The sequence below is a fragment of the Pelodiscus sinensis genome, chromosome 7 (genome assembly GCF_052426305.1).
Source record: "Pelodiscus sinensis isolate ZL-2025 chromosome 7, ASM5242630v1, whole genome shotgun sequence".
Taxonomy (NCBI): Eukaryota; Metazoa; Chordata; order Testudines; family Trionychidae; genus Pelodiscus; species Pelodiscus sinensis.
Genome location: NC_143058.1, coordinates 67,287,730 through 67,309,064, shown reverse-complemented (window position 1 = coordinate 67,309,064; position 21,335 = coordinate 67,287,730). Strand labels below are relative to the sequence as shown.

The 21,335-nt window shown below is 43.6% G+C and overlaps 1 protein-coding gene across 13 annotated transcripts in view; it reads left to right on the top strand.

Annotated features, from left to right (window-relative positions):
* PCNT (pericentrin) overlaps positions 1-21,335 on the top strand; it is a 163,737-nt gene that overhangs the window by 24,776 nt on the left and 117,626 nt on the right. For all 13 annotated transcript variants that reach the window (XM_075934141.2, XM_075934136.2, XM_075934137.2 and 10 more), the window contains 7 exons: positions 4,941-5,196; positions 7,443-7,501; positions 7,676-7,850; positions 12,842-12,978; positions 13,803-13,914; positions 16,642-16,906; positions 17,222-17,309. In XM_075934141.2, coding sequence (XP_075790256.2) covers positions 4,941-5,196; positions 7,443-7,501; positions 7,676-7,850; positions 12,842-12,978; positions 13,803-13,914; positions 16,642-16,906; positions 17,222-17,309 — 1,092 coding nt within the window. The remainder of the gene's footprint in view (positions 1-4,940; positions 5,197-7,442; positions 7,502-7,675; positions 7,851-12,841; positions 12,979-13,802; positions 13,915-16,641; positions 16,907-17,221; positions 17,310-21,335) is intronic.

Below are 21,335 nucleotides of genomic sequence, written 5' to 3'. Positions count from 1 at the left end.
GCTACTATATAAATGATAAGCTGTATTTTGGACAAAAGACTTGTGCTAGGTTTAAAAATTACATTTGAGGAAACATTAGGAAGTGTTATGTTAAGAGGACAGCAAATATCTCTTATGGAAGGGACTCCAATGTTCTCAGTCTGTCATGTCCCTTACCAGTTAGCTATTCTTTAGAAAACTGCCAACATTTAAAACATTTATGAAGGGAAAAAGTTTGATTATATTGACAAAGAGAAATAAGGATATGCGGTAACTTCTGGTAATGAAGAGAGGGAGGCAAAGAGTACGAGGTTAATACGTATTTTTCTTGTACTAATCAATAGATCTGCATTTTTTGCACTTGAGGTTTGTGTATAATTCTAGTGTAAGGTAGAGTTTTACCCAGTGTCACTGGACTCCTCAAAATAACCTCTTTAGTTTCCAAATAGGAGTTGTATGTATTGTAGTATTGAGAATTGATAAGTGTGGCAAAAAATCAAACTCAAACTTAATCTTATTTCAGCCAGGTCTTACCAAATGCACGAAGGTAATTCATCATATATAACTTTACTTCAGGTTAGACCTTCCTGGTCTGGCATGGTCAGGACCTGACTGGTCCCAGACCAGGGTATTTGCTAGACCAGGGGAGGTTATTGCTCCCCTGATGGCTGCCCCTCTTTAGGGCTCCTAAGACTGGGACTCTCCACCCTGCTGCTGGCCAGTCAGGGCCTTCCTGCCCTGATGCCTGCCCGCTGCTGCTGGGAGTTCCCTGGGGTTTCTTTGCCAGGCCGCCCTGCCACTGCTAGTGCCACTTGGTCACTGCCAGTCCTGCTGCTGCCTGAAGTCAAATCCTCATGAGGAAAATAGGAGCATAAACTTGGTCAAATTAAGTGTAAAAATACAAAAAGAAAGGCCAAAAAGGAATTTGAAGAACAGCTAGCCAAAAACTGAAAGTAATAGTGAAATGTTCTTTGAGCACATCAGAAGCAGGAAGCCGGCTAAACAACCAGTGGCGCCTTTGGAAGATTGAGATGGTAAAGGAGCACTCCAAGATGATAAAGTCGTTGCGGAGAAGCTAAATGAATTCTTTGCTTCAGTTTTCATGGCTGAGGATATTGGGGAGATTCCCAAACCTGAGCCATTCTTTTTAGGTGACAAATCTGAGGAATTGTCCCAGATTGAGGGGTCATTAGAGGAGGTTTTGGAACAAATTGATAAACTTAACAGTAACAAGTCACCGGAACCGGAAGGCATTCACCCAAGAGTTCGGAAAGAACTCAAATGGGAAATTGTGGAATTAACTGTGGTTTGTAACTTATCCTTTAAAGCAGCTTCCATACCTAATGACTTGAAGATAGCTAACGTGATGCCAATATTTAAAAAGGGCTCTAGAGGTGATCCTGGCAATTACAGACCGGTAAGTCTAACCTCAGTACTGGGCAAATTAGTTGAAATTATAGTAAAGAATAAATTTGTCAGACACAGATGAACATAAATTGTTGGGGGAAAGTCAACATGGTTTCTGTAAAGGGAAATCATGCCTTACTAATCTTACACACATGACTAGTATGGAAAAAGTGAATAAGGAAAAGTTATTTACTTATTCCCACAATATGAAAACTAGGGGTCACCAAGAAATTAATAGGCAGCAGGTTTAAACCAAACAAAAGGAAGTTTTTCTTCACTCAGCACACAGTCAACCTGTGCAACTCCTTGCCAGAGGATACGGTGAAGGCTAGGACTTCAACAGGGTTAAAAAAAAAGACCTAGATCGCCATTGATGGACCTGTCCTCCATGAATCTATTAGCCAGGCTGAGTAGGAATGGTGTTTGTAGCCTCTGTTTCTCTGGAGGTGGGTGAAAGAGAAGAGATCACGTGAGGATTACCTGTTGTGTTCCCTCCCTCTGGGGCATCTGGCATTGGCCATTGTCGGCAGACAGGATCCTGGGCTGGATGGACTGTTGGTCTGACCCAGTATGGCCGTTTTTATGTTCCCCAGCCCTTATGTTTTCATGGCACACTCCCACTCCTAGCCTCCAGGGCTCTTTAGTCCAGCAACAGTGGTGGCCCTGCTGGACAAGAGATGTTCCTGGATTAGCGAGTCCCAGATTGGGGAAGTCCAGTCTGTCCTGAAAGTATTTATTTATTTATTTATTTTTTTGTCAGAGCATCACATCCCATTTCCTGGGTTTTACTGTTTGTTATTAAGTAGGCTACACTAGATAAACTCTGAATTTAAACATGAAATACTCCTCTAAACAGTCCACGGACCTTTAATTGTTACATATTCATTGACTCTATATAAGACATTTGTAATGTTACTTGAATGTATAGGCGGAGGACCTGATCTTGTTAGCTGTTATACAGATATATAATTATAAGTATGTGAGTAGTCGCATTGATGATATTTTGCAGATCAAAGGCCTAAATTCATTTTTTCCTCTAAATAACTATTAATTCTAGATATACATGGGATGCACTTAATTTTGTGTCTAATCCCTTAATATATGCAATATATATTTGTATAAATGTAGAATGGAAACTTTATACTCCATTGTAAAGCTTAGGTCTTGTCTACATTGAGAGATAAGATCAGATTATTTAAGGTTGATTTTCTGGCACCCGACTTTACAAAGTTTAAGGCGAGTATGTGTTTTTACTTTGCTTTCCTTGCATGTTATCTTGTCCTCATGGTTTTCTCTCATCTCCCTCAGCAGCATTTTCCTCCACTCGATCACTTTTTGTCCAAGTGGGTGGATTGCATTTGCTCCTTGAACATGTCATCCTGGTACTTTTTGATCTTTGGATTTGTGCTAGCCAGGTAGCTGGTATGCACCATTGGTATGCACCATTTTTGTTGCTGCACCTGCTAGGAAGAAGAGTGAGGGGCAGATTCACCGGAGATTAATTGTGGCACATAAAGGAAGGTCTGCCATAAACAATGGGGATGTAATATGGAAAAAGGTCACTTGTAAGCACCCACTATACAGCAGGTACACTACAGAGATCTTAGGGGAGCAGCTGGACTTGGTTTGGTGGCAGATGTGATAAGGAACTGGCTGGGGAACGAGCCTGGTGGGGAGGAGATGGTGGCAGGACAGATCAAGACCTTGTGTAATGACCATGTGTTCGGCACTCTCCCGTTTGCCAGGAAAGTGTGACTTTGTCTTCCCACAGGAGCTTGCAGACAGGAAGGGGAAGGAAAGCCAGGCATGGCGGCACAGCAGGGGTTTAAACCAGGCCTTATTGGGGGTGAGCAACCGGAGCTTTACTGCTGCGGTATCACTTGTAATAGCAGCTTTCCCTGCGTCATCTAGCTTGCCATATGTGATATTAATCATCTTCGAATCGCACAGAGTGATGAGCAGATGTTGATTGAATGCAGCCAGTAACCGGGACCTCATGCTGCAGTGACAGCAGAGCACTTACTGCTGGCCTGGTGTGGAGAGGTGTCCTGCCATGAGGGGTGGAATAGGGCCGGCCTCCCCAGAGACCTTGTGAGAAGGATGGAGGAGAACCTCTGAGTGATTTTTTGGAGATGTCCTAGGAGAAGGGGATCAGCTTCAAAGTTATTAAAAGTTCCCAGCTGTCGGTGGGACGGGATGCTCCGCTCACCTGCCGACCAGTCTCCTCCTTGTCCTCATTCACACTGTTCTTCACGCTGCTGCCTGAGGAGCTCCTTAGGAGCCATCCGCAGACTGGGTTGGGATACTGGTCAGTTCCCGCCTTAGGATCCCATGGAGCTGTTCATAAATGTGGCATGTTTGTGGTGACGAGTCAGACCGTCCGCTCGCCTCCTTTGTCTTCTGGCACGACCGTCTCAGCTCCTTGATTTTCACGCAGCGCCACCAGGCGTCCCCGGTGTATCCTTATTCCACCGTGCCCTGTGCAATCTCGGCATTGATATCGGCGCTTCTTTCGCTGCTTCCTCGTTCCGCCTGAACTGATTCCTCTCCCCGCAGAGCAGTGACATCCAGGATCTCCCTGCACGTTCCCTGCTTTTGCTCGTTCATGAGCCTGGGGGTTCACGGTCAGGCGTGCTGCTGAGGCGCGCTGCCTGCTTGGAGGTTTGCTCGCCACGCTGGCTGCACAGGAAGTGAAATTCCAGGGCTTTTCCTGTGTACTCACTGTGGGATACCTCCCAGTGGCCAAGAACATCAGTTTCCCCAGCACTGTGTCTGCAGTACCCTAAGGTTGACTATCAAGGGTGAATTTACCGTTCCTCCTCGTGAAAAGCAGGAGTACCGAAATGGACTCTAACTGCCCTTAAAGTCAACCGAAAGGGGTTGATGGTGTGGACTCACTGTTTAGAAAATTGACCTAATGTGGCTTAGCTCGACCTCAACTCCTAGTGTAGACCAGGTCTTAATTGCTGCTAGTGCTCACTGATAGATCCTTCAGAACTCCTTGGTGAGCAGCAGAAAAGAATGTGTATTTTCATCATATTTTCTATTTCAGCATTTCAGATATTAGTTATTCACTCTGCTATATTATCAGATGGTAGCCAGTGACAGCTTTGTGATGTATGATGCACTGTTATGGACTTGAAGGACGCAAGTGGCAACTTAGAGCAATGCTTTGGGCGATAATTAATGTGTATTTTTGCAGTTTTCTTTTTGTTTCATTGTTTTCTGAAGATGCTGCATGGAGGCAGATAGCTGGCAGGCATTTTCTGTCAGCAGATAAACTTAGGAGGAGGATAAACCTAACAGTTTGGATATAGTATCACACAGTGTGTGCTACTGGAAGGAGAGATGGTAAAGACTGTATTCATTAATAAAAAGTTTTTGCAAGTCAGATCAGAACTAGAATCTTGTTTTTCTGCTATTCCCCTTTGACCCATGAACATGTTTCATATGAAAAAGAAAGCAATAAATATGGGGGTGTATCAATAATGGAAAATGGTACAGAAAAATGGTATAGTCTATTTAAATCATGGTTTTTTTCTTCCTTCCTGTAGACAGTGCACAATCTTGAGTTGGAAGCTTTACGACTAAGTCTGACTAATATGCACACATCTCAGTTGGAGTTGATGCAGTCTAACTTGAGAAAAGAGAAAGAAACTGCCCTTGTGGATTTACGAGAGATGCTTAATGATAAGCGTGCTCAGGAAGTAGCAATTCTGCAGAGCCGACATCAGTTTGAGTTGGAGCATATTAAAGAACAAAATCTGAAGGAAAAAGAAGAAATTGTACTGAAACATCAACAAGAACTAGGTATTGTGAACTTGTGATTTAGTGGGCTGATCATGCAACTACTGAGCCTTTAATTGTTGTTCAGTTTCTGATGGGGAGCTTCTCAGGCCTGGTCTACACTTAAAATTTAGGTTGGAATTGCTATGATAGTCAGGGATGTGAAAAACCCACGCCCCCGGAGTACCATGGGGATGTAGCAAGGTTGACTGAAGAAGATTCTATCCAACCAGCTACTGTCTGGGAGATAGTGTTTCTAAATACCTCATTTCTATGGGTTGTATCTGCATGGATGTGCCAGCATTACTACACAGCCATAGCTGGACCATTATATTGCCCATAGTGTAAACATAACTTCTTTTTTTTTAATCTGTGCTATACCCTGTCCCTGTCCCTGTTGAAATCAGTGAAAACTGGCATTGACTTCAGTAGGAACAGGGTGAGGCATTATTTGTGCAAGGGATCTAGGCCTGCTGCATGTTTTCTTTTTGAGCACTGTGCCATCAGAGAATATTGAGGAGGCTGGTCTCTATGGTTTTTCAGACTTCACTCAGTGAAGCAGTCGCTTATGGCCATGGTGAAGGGAGACTTGTGCACTGTGGAATTTGAGTGTCAGATGAAATATGTGCATGAGTGTCAGATGAAATATGTGCATTATCCTCAACTGTTTTTTGGGTACAGATGTTTCAGGAAACTTGTTTGAGGACAAGTGCATTTTCATTGGGCAGGGAGAGGGGGAAATTTTGATTTTTCTTCTTGAGAAGAAGTTTGCATAATATGTGACACCTACCTCCTGAGAGTCTTAGGATACTTTTGGTGAGACGTGCCTTTGTTGGCCTTACCTGCTTCCTAGGACTCCCACCGCCATGTGAGGCTTATAAGGGTAATGGGCAGCATCTCAAAGCCTTGGGACATTCTCATCTTTAACACGCCTTAGATTATTCCTCAGCCTTTGATTTTTAAGACTGCTGAAAGTGGAGGTGGAAGGAAGTTGACAGTCCTCTTTAGGTTTGCTGTTGTCTTGCTTCCTAGAGACTTGAGGTGGCCAGCGTGAAGGAGGCAAGAGAAAATCATCCAATACCCTCCCTTCAAGCCTTCTGCTTTCTCCAATTTCTCTCTTTCTTTACACTGAAGGAGATGCTGTGCAAAGTACTGAGGAATGGGAGGGAGCTTGGGGGGAAAAGTAACCTGTAGGTAGTGCTCCAGGAAAAACCTCTTAATCGTCCCCGTGTCTGCTGCCCCGTGTTCTGTGTAGAAGACTGAGAGAATCAAGGTGCTTTTTCTCATTAGATGCTGCTGCCTCCTTCTCCTGTCTCTAGAGCGACTGATGAGTAGATATTCGCTTTGTAACTTCCACTGACCCATTTAGATAATGCTGTTTAAAATGCTTATAGCTCTTTAAATTTATCAATTAAGTGTTAGTACTGTGCACTAGATCTCTACTCGATGAATGCAGTAGACTATTTCTCTTTTTTAGTTTAAGACTTTGATGAGCATGTCATTTAAATTTGATCATGTGTTGAATCTGGAGTGCTTTATCTTATTTACTTCAAATTTTCTAGAAAAAAATCAATCTTAGCAAGTTTTGACACCATGTACATTTCAGAGGGAGAGTTGGTGGGACCAAGGATTGAAATCAAATTTGTAATGCAAAATTTAGCTAATGATTAAAACAAGATGCCACTAAAGTCAATTTATGCAGACCTGCAATCTGAGTCTCCTTCTTCTTTCCTGCAGGCTTTGTACAATGAATTACCATAACATAATCAATCATAAGCCCATTTGTTCATAAGCCAACCGCCTGCCCCAAGTTTAAAAAAAAGCTTGTAAAAATTATGACCAATTTATAAGCTCTTGATTGCTTGAAATTCAGCTTATCAAGCATATATGGTAGTTACCATTTTAGTTGCAAACATTGTTATTACTAGGCACTTGAATTAAAACTTATGAAATGAATGGGGCAGCTTGCATCTCTCTAGTGGTGTCATGCTTTCTGTGGACTTGGGCAGATGTTGCCAAACCAACTACACTAAATGTATGCTTCCGTGGTTTTATTTGCAACTGAAACTAGATACTTAGTCCTATAAAATTATGGGATATAATAGAACAGTTTTGAGAGAGATGTTAGTACATCATATTGCTATATGCTCCCTTGTTCATGCCTTGAATGTGATGACTAAAACCAAATAGGTCCTTTGTATATTTTTAAATATCATTAGACCACCATGTTTCTTAATAATTTTTTTAGTAAACACAAATTTTTTTTGCAGATGATGAGAGGAAGAAAATAGAATTGGAAATGGAAAAGAAACATACCCAGACACTGGAGGTATGAGTTCCATACTGCATACAATTATATTGTACTGCAAACCGAAGCTGCTATGATCTCTTCTCTTTTCTATCACAAAATATTTAAAAGAGCAAATAAATACAATTTAAAATAAAAAACATCAAAAAAAATATTCTTAACTGTTGTACTAATATAGCTACCTTGTTCTGTTAGACTCTTGGAGGAGACTGGGAACTGAAAACAGAAACCTGTTTAAAAAACATCCGTGAAGAGCTATCAGAAAAACATCAGACTGAAATGGATGAACTGCGAAAAGCTCTGAAACTGGAACTAGAAAGAGTTGAAGAGGAGCTGAACAGTCTGTCTCTTAAAAGGGAACAGGCAGAAAGTAAGTGTTATGCTTTGGAAAGCATTCACTCTGTTGTGAGATTTATTGTGAGGGTTTCAAAGCTGGTTAGAGTAACTAAAGGATTTGTACTGTGCCTATAAAACAGAATAAGTTTTTTTCATATGGTTGATGCATTTCCATTCCAAAGTCTCCTATAGACACCACCTAACCTCAAGATGATTCTTACCAACAACCACAGGACATACCACACTAATACCAACCCTGTTACCTTCTCTTGCAACAAACCCCATTGCCAGCTTTGTCCACATATTCACTCTGCTGATACCATTATTGGACCTAACCAATTGAGTTGTAAGATCAAGAACACATATTCCTGCTCATCCAGAAATATAATTTATGCTATCTTGTGCCGAAAGTATCCGTCTGCTATGTACATTGAACAAACGTCTCAGACACTTCGCCAAAGAATCAATGCCCACAAAACAGATATTAGACAAGATCACATAGAAAAAACAGTTTCTTGCCACTTCAACCAGAAAGGGCATTGTCTCAACGACTTGATTACCTGCATCGTGCTTCAAAGACCTTTTCACACCAGACTTGAAAGAGAATCCTCTGAACTGTCATTCATGCTTAAATTTGATACTTTATGCCTTGGTCTAAACAAAGACATTAATTATCTTACCCATTACAAAGATAGCTTCCCCAACTGTCACTTCTAATATCTTTAGCTCACAGACATTTACCTCATTCCCCACCCCCGCTCATCCCCCTTCTGTTCTGAAATTTGATTTGTCCTTTTTATATGTGTTCACTTTTTTATTTAATTGTATCCTTTGGTATATATGGTTGTGCCAATTTTCTTCCACTATTTGATCTGAGGAAATGGGTCTGGCCCACGAAAGCTCATCACCTTATAAACCATCTTGTTAGTCTTTAAAGTGCTACATAGTCATGTTTTTTATTTCAGCTATAAAACAGAACGTTTCAGTTTTAACATTTGCAGTTAGAACCATGCCAGTGACCTATAACTTCAGAAATTAGCAGTTAGTGACTGCTTCTTCAATATAAAAGCCACATTGGCTAGTACAGTGTTTCTCAAAGTGGGTCGCGGCCCCCACTCTGAGAGAGCTGCTAATGGGCTGCTTTGGTTTGTTTACTTAATGGTTCTGCAGCCATGGATCCTTGTGGCTCCCATTAGTTGTGGTTTGCTGTTTGCAGCCAAGGGAAGCCGTGGGAAGCGGTGTGGCACGGATCGCTGCTTCCCATAGTTCCCCTTGACTGCAAACACTGAACCACAGCTGATGGGGGCTACAAGGCACCGTGGCTGCGGAACTGTTAAGTAAACAACCCAGAGCGGCCCTTTACCAGTTTTCTCTGAGTGGGGCTGTGGCCCACTTTGAAAAACAGTGGACTAGTGTGTTGTTGTAATTGCAGCAATCTTACGGTGAAAACCCAGAATGCATTTTTTTCTACAAATACAAAATAACAGAATACTAGAACTGGAGAGGACTCAGAGAGGTCATCAAGTCTAGTCCCCTACCCTCACGGCAGGACCAAGCCCCATTTAGATTAGGGCTACTCAACTTTGGAAGCCCCGGGGGCCGCAATGATACTCACAGCACATGCCAAGGGCCGTAACTTAAGTGTGGTTGCATAGGCATGCAAATATATATGCAAATAGCTTATTTCACACTGACAGGCATGAATACAAAGATTAAGGCAAGGCTATACAACACATAGGCAGGTCGCATTTAAGTCAGTTCCGCTGACGTTAATAAAACGCAATATTTACCCAATTTCTACCCATATGACAGCATTTTGACTGAGCAGTGGCAGTCCAGGGATTTAACGACTAAATCGCATATCAACAGAAGGCCATTATATTGACTGCTTTTTTTTTTTGTTTTGACTACCACCCATGGGGCTGCGTGTTAAGCCTTGTATAAACCCAAACCGCACCTTGGTGCAGCCCCCAGGCCATGTGTTGAGTAGCTCTGATAGATGTCTTATCACAGGGATATCTTATCTGTCCCTGATACATGTCTCTTAAGTATTTCCAGTGTTGGAGATTCCACAACTTCACTAGGCAACTTATTCCGGTGTTTAACCACCTTGACAGATAGGAAGTTTTTCCTAATGTCCAACCTAAACTTCCCTTGCTTCAATTTAAGTCCAATATCTGAAAAGCCATGTCATATCCTAGGACCAATATAGCTACAACAAGACTGTAAGCTACGATTTTGCTGTCAGTTAAGGGCTGAAGTCATTTGCTGTATGGGGCATTAGTCGTTTGCTGTTTTGAATTAGACTACATTGTGTATTCTGTGTAGCTTGAGTCCTTAAATCAAATTTTGAGGACTTTAGTAATTCAGACAGAGATTATGGGTCTATTACAGGCATGGGGCCCTACCCTAGCAGCAGGAGTTTGAGTGTGGGAGTGGACTGCTTATTGGAGCATGAGGGAGAGTGTGGGCTCTGGCCAGTGCTTATCTTGTGGGCTCCCCAGAAGTGCTGACACATTTTTCCCTCAGCTCCTGTCTCTGCCTACAGGCACCGTCCCCGCAGCCCCCTTTGGCTGTGGAGCTGGTACTTGAGGTGGGGGGCAGCTCATGAACTAGGAGCTGAAGGAGGGACATGTTGGTGCTCCTGGCATCTGTGAGGAGCTGGACAAAGAGCTGCCAAACCTTTCCTCACATTTTGTCAGGCACAGCTGGCAGCAGCATCAGAGGCTGCCACCTGCAGAGAAGAGGACAGGTTCATTGCCTTAAAAAGCAACAGCCTGAGGAGTCTAAGGTATTGACCATGTGGAGATTTTGGCACCCAGTACCTACTGAACTGTGCTTACGTGGAGTAGAGTGGGGAGAGCTGGCCACTTGGTTTGGGACTCTCATGTCCTCTGAGGTATCTAGTAAGTGAGGAGCAGGAAAATGGCACCTATTTCCAGTAAATGAAAAGCTGGTTACAGGGTCACTGGCCATGGGGAACTGGAGAGATTTGTTCTCTGTGCATTTAAGGTTGCTAATGGCATTGCACACAGCGGAGCATAAGGCTCTGTGTGCAAATGCCAAGTTTCCACCTGTTGTGTTTCTTTACTGTTCAAGTTCTTAATGTGACCGTTAGAGTAGTATAAGTGCCTATGCTGAGGTATACAATGGGTTCCTTTCACAAGGTTGCAATGGCTTCATCAGTTACTAACCTAGAATGCCTAAAACTTTCAGTTACCCTGACTAGTATCTTGTTGGCCTGGATTCATAATTTTCTACTTTAATGTAACATCAGTTTTGTGACTAGGTAGTTCACAATAAAATAAAAAAAGGCTAACCTAGTAATGTAACAGATACCCCTGGCAGAATTCATATGACTCGCACTTTTCTTTGCTCCCCTGCGCAGAAACACAGAAATAATCTGCTTGGGGACAAGTACTTCTTCCCCTGTAGACCAAGCAGCGTCTGTTCAAGCATGCTTGGAGCAGCCTCAGAGATAAGGGAGTGGAGGGGCTGAATATACTATGTGAGAGGCAGGCTACCGGCAGAAGTGTACCAGCGAGGAGTTAATGGAATTCATTGTCTAAGGCAGAAATGTAACAGCCAGCATATGTAGTAATAAAAAGCTTCAGAGGGTTAGCTGAGTTAGTCTGTAACTGGAAACACTTAAACAACAAATAGTCTAGTAGCACCTTAAAGACTAACAAAACATGTAGATGGTATCATGAGGTTTTGTGGGAAAACCCACTCTGAAGATGTGGGTTTTGCCCACGAAAGCTCATGATACCATCTACATGTTTTACAAGACTATTCTTTGTTTTAAGTTTAAGTAATAGTTAAGTGCTCCCATTTTCAGTCAGTCCTGCCAAGAGCATAAAACCTGTGAAAATGTTAAGGCCCTTGCTATGTAGGAGTAATATAAAGGAGTCTTATTATAAATGACAGGAAATCCTCAGGTGGGAAGACATGTGTGCTTTTTCAGTTAATAGGGTTAGATTACAGCTCAGGATTTATCTTACTTTTATCCGTTTAAAAAAAGTTTTTGAGGGAAATAACACATTTACCAAGCAGTCAATAAAATGACTGGACAATGTATACCAAGCAGTTCCCAAAGTAGTGCCTTGCAGTGCCTTGTGCTTTTGGGGGTCCCATGGTGGCCGCAGCAATTTCCTAGGGACAGAAGGGTTCCAAAGAATTATGGGGCTCAACACAGTGGCATCAGGTTTCACCTGTTCCCTACCTCTGCTCACCATTGAGGCAGTGGGAGCCAGAGCAACTTGGTAGCCTGCTCTGCCCCACTGCCCTCTCTTGGCCTGCTGTGCTCCACTTCTCAGCAGTGGTAGGAGGCAGAGTGCTCTGACCCCAGGGTGCTCTAGTTCCTGTCACCGCAGAGAAATGGGGTGCAGCAGGCCAATAGGGTGGTATGGCAGAACAGGCTGCCGGGCTGATCTGGCTCCCGCTGCCCATGTGGGGAGATGAACCCTGCTGCCGCCATGTCATGCTCCTGTAATCCCTTGGGCCATGTTACTTGGGAGGGGATAAAGGAGCAGGGCAGAGGTTGGGGAAGGGGTTGAATGAGAGTGGACTGGGGCCTGCCACCAGTTCTGTGTCTGGAGCACTGGACAGGGGGTTGCCTGAGACCGTGCACTCTCTTTGGGATGGCCCTGCCAGCAAGGGTCCAGGACAATGATTAGCAAAATTATAACTTCAATGTGTGAAAGTGTGAGCAATTTAAAATGACATTCTACTCCCTCACCCCCTGCTTAGCGTTCAGTAATGTAATTTTATTTAAAATTACAGAATTTTAACTGAATGCAGAGTACTAGTTGCCAGATGTTTATAACTTAACTTTCATATATTCAGGAAATGCTGAATAGTTATTGTGATTCTCCCCCCCCCATTGTAGTTTAAATAATTACTAAAACAATTGTAACAGGTGTGATTATATTACATACTTCTTGACAAATAAAGAATGCTGAATTTTTTTGAATTTTTTGATTCGGAATCCCCCCAGGAGTAAACACGGTTAACTTTTTTTTGTAGTGAAATGTAAAGTCTTGGAGAATGAACACAAGATGGCAATTACAAAACTACGTGAACAGCTGCAGATGGAATATGAGCAATGTCTAGAAAACTTGAAAATGAAAAGCAAGGAAAGAGAACAGGAGATGCAGAAGGAGGTTAAGATTTTTTTTTCTTTTGAGAATTTTGTGTGAAGTAGGGAAGCAACATAGTATTTAGGAGCCACAAATGTTGTTTAATAATGTACTCTTCTGTATTTAAAATCTAATTTATTTATTTATTTATTTTTTGAAAAGGGAAACATTGCAAGTGTTTTGGTGGTGGTTTTTTATATCAAACCTAAGAACATGGATCACAAATCAATATTAGATTGACATTCATAATTTTTAGCTGGATTTGACTTTAACACATTACTAGCTCTATTGATATGGCCTTGACCGCAATTTAATCAAATTCTTACCTTAGTTCTTATTTCCTTTAATTTCAGTTACCGATTCCTTACATTTTTCTCAGTTTTGTTCTCTGCATTCATGACAAGCAGATGGCTCCCTCACTTACCTCAATTAGAGGGTTGCTTATAGAGGAGTTAGATGTTTCATTGTCTCCACCAGCTTCTTCTGTGCAGGCTTGCTGATGGGGGTGGAAAGCAAGCCTGCACAGAAGAAGCTGGTGGCAGTGGCTGGAGCACTGTGGCAATGGCTGGAGCGCTGGGCCTTCTGTATTGCTGTTGGAGCACTGTTCAACACTTTCCGCACTGCTCTGATGGCTGCGTGGTAGTGAGGACTGGCTGACCTGAGCCCGCCCCTTCCCAGGGGCGTAGGGCTGCCTCCCTTGCCCCCTCTTGTCCCAGGGTCCACCATGAGCCCAGAGTCAGGATGGTACTGTAGCACTTTGACCTGTTAGTAACTTGGCTGTTTTTAAGATTTCCAAATAGACAACTATTAAGACAAACCAACAGAAATTCTTAATTCATCTTCTGTAGATGGAGAAACTTCAGGACACATATGAAGAATTCAAAACTCGATCACAAGAAGAAGTCAAACAGCTTTGGTCTCAGCTTGATAGTACACGAGCAAGTCGACAGGAGCTAAGTGGTATGGTTGAAACACATGTTTTTTGCCTTGTCTTACAATGACACATACTGTCTGAAGCAATATTTAACCAAATATATAGGCATTTGTCACAAATGCATGCAGCAGGAGTTGTCATACCAATTTGGATAAATGGTCCATTTAGTTGAGTATCAGGCCAGTACTAGATGATTCAGAATCCAGTTTAGAACCCTCAGGTATGCAATACCACGCCTATGGGGAAAGTTTCAGTCCTTTTCCTGGGCTTCATAACTTGTTCAAGTATGAAGGCCAAGATGTCCTACAGTTTTACTGTATCAAATTATGATGTGATGATATCTGTTCCATAGTTGAAGTTACAGAAACTGCCATCACTGTTGCTCTCACTGCCATCTGTCTGTTGCATTAGTAACCAGAGAACCTGCAGTGTTTCGCACAGGTTTGGGCAATAATTTTCACAAGGGGGACACTTCATTCATTTTGGTATGTGGTCATGGGCCAGCTCCATCCCCAGAATGGGCTGATCGTGAGGCAGAAGGGGCGGGGTGGGGCTAGCCTCCCCTCAGAGCTGTCTAGGGCCAGAGGCATCCAATTACAAACACAGCAAAGGATTCACAGCTCCAGCCAGCTGCGGCCACATTGCTTGGTAGCAGCCCAACATTGCTGCGGCTATTTAAAGGGCTTATGGCTCCGGCTCCTGCTGAGGTAGCCTCATAAGTGTGAGCTGGGAGCCATTTACATAGGATCCTGCTGCTTGAGCCACCGTCTGGAAATTCGGTGGCACAGGCAGCAGGATATAAATAGAAAGAGGCTAGATGCAGTCCATGGGCCAGATAAGTGTTAGGCGGGTTGCATCCGGCCCCTGAGTCACATCTTGCCCATCCCTGGCTGTGACAGTTGTCAAAACAGGTAGTAAAAACTGCCCAAACCTGGGGGTATGTCTGAGTGACGTAGTGGGGGCTGCATGCACTCTTGTAGCCGTGGTGTTCACTCGGTTGTTGCATTCACTGTTTCCTGTGTTGTGCTGTGTGTGATTACTATTGTCCTGTGCTGCTCTGCAGTGACTCTGTGTTGGGGATGTGCAGTGCCCAGTGGGGGATGGGATCCCTGGGGGAGAGCTCCTGAGGGCAGACACCTAGGACCTGGCTCAGGCTGGCAGAAGATTCAGTCAGGTTACACTTGGTCCTGGAATCTGAACAAAGGAGGGGGCTTGGCAGCCTGGAGGACTGTGAGCAGTTGCTAGGTGTGTGAGCAGCTGGCTGGGGGGAAGGGAGCCCTCTTCCCCACGGTGGCTTGTACTGAATGCTCTTGGTTCCTGTAACAACACATCTAGGCTACGCTATGTCCCCGTGAACCAGTAAACTTCCTGTTCTACCTGCTGGCTGAGAGTCTCATCTGACTGCAGATGGGGGTGCAGGGCCTGGTGACTGCCCCATGACAGTCTGCAGTACAGCGTTGCAGTGCACAGCAGTCATGTGGTGTAGCCAGAAAAGGGTTCCTGTCCAATGTAGGTAATCCACTCCTTCGAGAGGTAGAACGTGGGTCAGTGGAAGATGGTTCTGTTGATGTAGCTGCATCTGTAGTTGGGGAAGTTCCCGCTACGCTGCATGGCCACGCAACTGCCTGCTAAGTCCTGCGCAGGGGCTTAGGGCCGTGTGGGGGTGAGATACTTCTTCCCAAGCCCTGGATCTATTGCAGTGGGGAGAGGTGCAGCTCCTCGTTGGGTCCATACTGGGGTCGCTGTGGCTGTGGGAGAGGTGCCCTGTTCCAGACCAAGCCTTGTCATGGGGCTGCCACAGTGGGGAGGAGTGCCCTTCCCAGCTGTCCTTGGCACACACCTGTCCCAGACTTCCTGCAGCCAGGGGACAGGCACTGCTTTGCTGACCTGGCCACACTGGAGCATCTGCGTCCGTGTTGAGGTTCCTCTCACCTGGCCCTGAGCTGCTTCAGCGAGAGGGAACTGGAGGGAGTCCTCTCTCCCAGGGGAAGCCTGTATCCCAAACCCCTCATTCACAGCCCCTCTCCAGAGTCTGCACTCCTTTCCCACCCCCATAGCCTTCACTGCCCCTTAAGCCACTGCTCCAGATCTGAATCTCTGCCCCCAGTGCACACAAGAACCTGCACTCCCTTTGCCCCAACCCTGAGCCCCTCCCACAATCTGAACCCCTCAGCCCCACCCCAGTACACACTGTCCATGTGCAGAATGAATTTGATTATGGTAGATAGAGAATCATAGGGTTGGAAGAGACCTCAGGAGGTCATCAAGCCCAGCCCCCTGCCCAAGGCAGGACGAATCCCAACTGTATATAACATCATTCATTCTGCACATGGACATAAAAAATAGGTTCCTGGTGTTTTTTGTACCTCTATCATGCATGGCACAATATTTTTTTCAATCCTGAATGATGATGATAGATCAGTCTTACTTTTTAGGAGCAGACAAAGCATAAGTCTGGTGTAAATGGGGATATGGCTATATTTTCTTTGTTCTCCCACTACTTAATTTTCACTCAGTTTATTGTGCAGTATGACCTATGCTGCCAGCCCTCCCAAGAAATGTTGAGATTGGCATTACATCTTTGAAGGCACAACTCCTCCTCATGCTGTCTGTTCTATGCTTTTCTTCCCAACCAAAATATTGTTCATCCTCATATGGCTTATGATTTAGTCCAAAGTGTGTATGTGGTTTATTTTGTTCTTGACTAAAACCAAGGTTTTAAAGATACTGTTTTTTTCTCACATTATACCCAGAGTTAAAAGAACAGCTTCTGGCTCGCACATCCCATGTGGATGAAATAGAACGGTTAAAGCAAGATTTTGAACAGCAGCGGCAGCAAAGAAGAATTGAACATGAATCCGAATTGGAACAGCTGAGAATTTATTTTGAAGAAAAATTAGGGGCAGCTGAAGAAAACTACAGAGAAGAACTAACTCTGCTGCATCAGAGGCTGCAAGAATTAAAGGAATACTCATTGTTGGAGTCAGAGATAAGTCAAGATCAGCCTTTAGATATCAGGTGAGGACTGTTCTTGTCTTCATTCTCAAAACATGCTTAACTTTCCTTTCCTAGTAAAGACTGTAGGCTTTGTTCATATATTTGGATTGGTGGTGGGAGGTCAGAAAATCCAAGGTGTAAGTTAGTAATGGATGCAGAGGGTTTCTTGGATGCATACAGTTTTTTGTTGAGCTGGTGATTCAGGAGTACTTGACTAGATGCTGGTCTGTAAATACTTGTATTCCAATATTTTAAAAATGAATAAATTTTTCTAATTCTGTATTTTATAAGGTGAAATGATCATGTTAATTTGCTAAACCCCTTTTCTCTCTCCAGCTCCTCGGTCACACTGTTAGAAGAGGCAAGTGAAAAGGAGAGAAGGGATATACTTGACCAACTAACTCAGCAACTGGAGCAGCACAAGGTAAAGCATCAATTTTAACAGAAATAGTGTGCATTTTAAAATCTGTACAAAAACATGACAGTTGCTTCACACCTCTTAGCATGTCTTTAATATCAGGTGCTATTAGCTCGTCTTGTGTGACTATTGTTTTGTTCTTTTTACCAAGTATGCTGTAAGGTATGGTCTTAAACAGAACTGTACAAGTTGACAAAAATAAGTGAGCAAAGGGTGATTTTGATGCATTATCCTGGCTTCTGTGTTCACATGCTGCTTTGGAAATGAATTAAAAGTTTCCAGAGAGCTTGGGAAGTCCTTTTCCCTGTGTGGCTCCTGACTCAGTGCTACAGTGGAGTCTTGGTCCAAGAATAGTGCTTTTAGGTGCTGTGGTAATACAAATGATAGTGTAAGCACTCGCTTTCATCTCTATTATTGTCAAGACACTTGATAAGCTCCCTACGTGCAGGCAGGCATTTCCTACTCTTCTACATCCTCTGGCATTTGCTGGAGCTCTACTTTGACCTTGTGGCAGCATGGCTCTACATGCATAGGTCGGACTTCTGGGGCTCCCTCTTGTCCTGGAGTAGAGGAGATACATGGGTGTTTAAAAATAAGAATGTTCTGAGGAGACAGACTGGTAAATAAACTTGTATGTTTACAATGTGCTTGTGCGCTCCTACGGAGCTTCTCCGCCTCCGTTCAGTGGGCCAGTGTATTCTTCTCTCCATCAGAATTTCCTCATACCCCTGGGCTTGCTGTCCACACCTTGCCTGAGCAGGGTTCCTCCCAGCCTTCTTGATGAGGTGGAGGAAAAGGGGGAGCCTCATAGAGTATATCTACTCGAGTACTCTGCCTCATCAGTCTGTAGGAACGGATCCCACACAGTTTAAGAAAATGCTAATAGAGCTCACTAGCATCAAGAAGGAGAGATTGCAGAAGACTGGAAAGGGGCAAATACAATGCCAATCTATAAGAAAGCAAATAACAGAGAAAACTGCAGACCAATCAGCTTAACTTCTATGCAAGGAAAAATAAGCAAATAATTAAGGCATTAATCTGCAAACATCTGGAATATAAGGTGATAATATAGATTTGTCAAGAACAAATCTTATTCAAATGAAGGTGATAGCTTTCTTTGATAAGAAAATAAGTCTTGTGAGTAAAGGGGAAGCCGTGGATGTGGAATTTAGTAAGGTATTTAACAGTCTTGCATGATCTTATTATCATTAAACTAGGAAAATAGAACCTAAATGGGTTTTATAAGATGGGTTCATAACTAGTTGGATAACTGTTCTGATAGAGTAGTTATCAACAATTGAGTCATGCTGGAAGGGCATATAACAAGTGGGATTCCGCTCCGATCAGTTTTGGGACCGATTCAGTATCTTCATAAGTGATTTAGAAAATGGCACAGAATAAGCTTGTATAGTTTGTGGATGATACCAAGCTGGAAGAGGTTGCAAGTACTTTGGAGGATAGGACTGTAATTTAAAATAATCTGGACAAACTGGAGACATCGTTTGGAGGAACAATCAGTTTCACACATACAGAATAAGGAGGAACTTTCTAGGAAGGAGTACTGCAGAAAGGGTTCTAGGGATCGTAGTGGATCACAAGGTAAATATGAGTTAATCATATGGCGCTGTTACAAAAAAAGCAAACATGATTTTGGGATGCATTAATAGGAGTATTGTGAGCAATACACGAGAAGTAATTCTTCAGTTTTACTCTGCATTGATTAGACCTCTACTGGAGTATTGTGTCCAGTTCTGGGTACTGCATTTCAGGAAAGATGTGGATAAATAGGTTAAGATCCAAAGAAGAGAAATAAAAATGATTAAAGGTCTAGAAAACATGACCTAGGAGGAAAGACTAAAGACTAAAAGAATTCGGGTTGTTTCGTTTGGAAAAAGAAAAACTGAGAGGGGACATAACAGCATCCTAAAAGGGTGTTAAAAGGAGAGAGAGAGAAAAAAATATTCTCCTTAACCTCTGAGGATAGGACAAGAGGTAATGGGCTTAAATTTCGTTGAGGGAGGTGTAGGTTGGACATTAAGAAAAGCTCCCTGTCAGGGTGTCTGGGATCATTTGATGGTGTTGGTTCTGCCGGGAGAGCGGGGGACTGGACTCAATGACCTGTCAAGCTCCTTTCCAGTTCTAACAACAAATAGTCTAGTAGCATTATAAAGACTAACAAAACACGTAGATGGTATCATGAGCTTTCGTGGGCACAGTCCACTTCTTGAGATGAAAGCTCATGATACCATCTACGTGTTTTGTTAGTCTTTATAATGCTACCAGACTATTTGTTACGTTTTTTTTTTTTTTTTGTTACAGACTAACTCGGCTATCCTTCTGAAACTTTTCCAGTTGTAGTCGGCTATGATTCTATGAATAGCAGTTGAGTTATTCCTTAAACCACAAAGTGAGAGACCAAGTCCGATGTGCATCTTGCCATATGTAGTAGCTGCGACACAAGATTGCTTGTGGTATTCACGGAGTCATGCAAGTCTGGGATGATGATAGGCAGTGGCCCCAGAACTTTCTGATGTAGAAAGCCGCTTTGCATGAGCTTTCACTCTTCAGCACAAGGACATGAGGGTGAGAGCTATCCTGCCCATGGACAAATGTGCAGATTCCACTGCGCAAGCTGGCTACTGCAGACCATTACTATTAGGTCATCAGTGGATCTGGGAATGGGGATGGTGGACTGATGGACTCATGTTGATGGAAGTGTAGAGGAGGCTATTAATCACATCATCCTCCAAAAAGATTCTGGGCGACATGTGACATTGTGGCTGATTTTGCACAAATGGGCTTCCCTAACTGAGGAGGCATGATAGATGGCATGCATATTCCAAGTATGGCACCAGACCATCTAGTCTCTAAAAGCATTAATCAGAAGGGGTATTTCTCCATGGTTCTCTAGGTGCTAGTGAATCGCTGTGAGCATTGCATGGACATGAATATAGGCTGATCCAGACAGGTGTATGACACGTGGATCTTTCCAAACATGGGTCTGTTAAGGAAACCAGAAGTGTGAGGACTTTCTTTTTGAACCAGAAGATCACTGTAGGAAAAGTCAAAATGCCTATTGTAATCCTTGGAGATTCCCCTTTCCTGGTAGCAGCAGGGATTGGTTCAACGACGTGCTGAACAGGTACAAAGAATGACTAGGGAAGCAAGGAATGGTCTTCTGCCGTACTTGGGCATCTGCTCTGGCCCTTACGTAGGTTGTCCGTGTGCAGCAATGGTTCTCCACCTTCACCCTACTGCTCCTCCCCTCCCTGAGGGCATCACGATGTGGGAATGTTATCCTTAATGGGGCAAAGAACAAAGCAGCTCTTACTGCGCAATCTGCACGGCAGCTTCTCTGTATCTCCGTGAGACTTTTGTGGTGATCTCTGAGGCAGATTATTGTCAAGTCAGAGAGACCATCAACAGTCTGTTATGCATCTTGAACCAGGCATGTGTTGCTATGAGCACCACACAGTCCCAAACATGCTTTCTGCAACCATCCTGCCTCCAATTGCTTTAGTAAGTCCCAAAATCAAAGCTACTTATCAGGGACCACCCTTGCTGTTGGCACTTCCCCAAGCTCTGACTGCTGTGATTCTCTAGCCTCTCGGGGGTAGACAAAAGCTCCTGATGGCATGTACTTGTCAATACCAAATCTTGCTTTGGCTTTGGGTACCCCTACCTCTCAGCACCCTCATTCATGGTGTCCTCTTTCTGTTTTGGCCTACTGTCAGCTGGCACAGCCCCAGAAGTGTCCATGGGGACCTTTGCTGTGGAGGTTGGGTGGCCACTAATTATCACGCCCAGCTCTTTGTAGAACTAGCAGGCCATGGGCGCAGCATCACAGCGGCAGATTTCCTTCCCTTTCTGCATTTCCTTCATTTTGACCCAGCACTGCAGTGCATTCCCATCATTTCTCCCTTTGGTCTTGCATCTTGATCTTGGCTCATAGATATCATAAGGGAAGATAATGGAGCAGGTAATTAAGGAAATCATATGCAAACACTTGGAAGGTAATAAAGTGATAGGGAA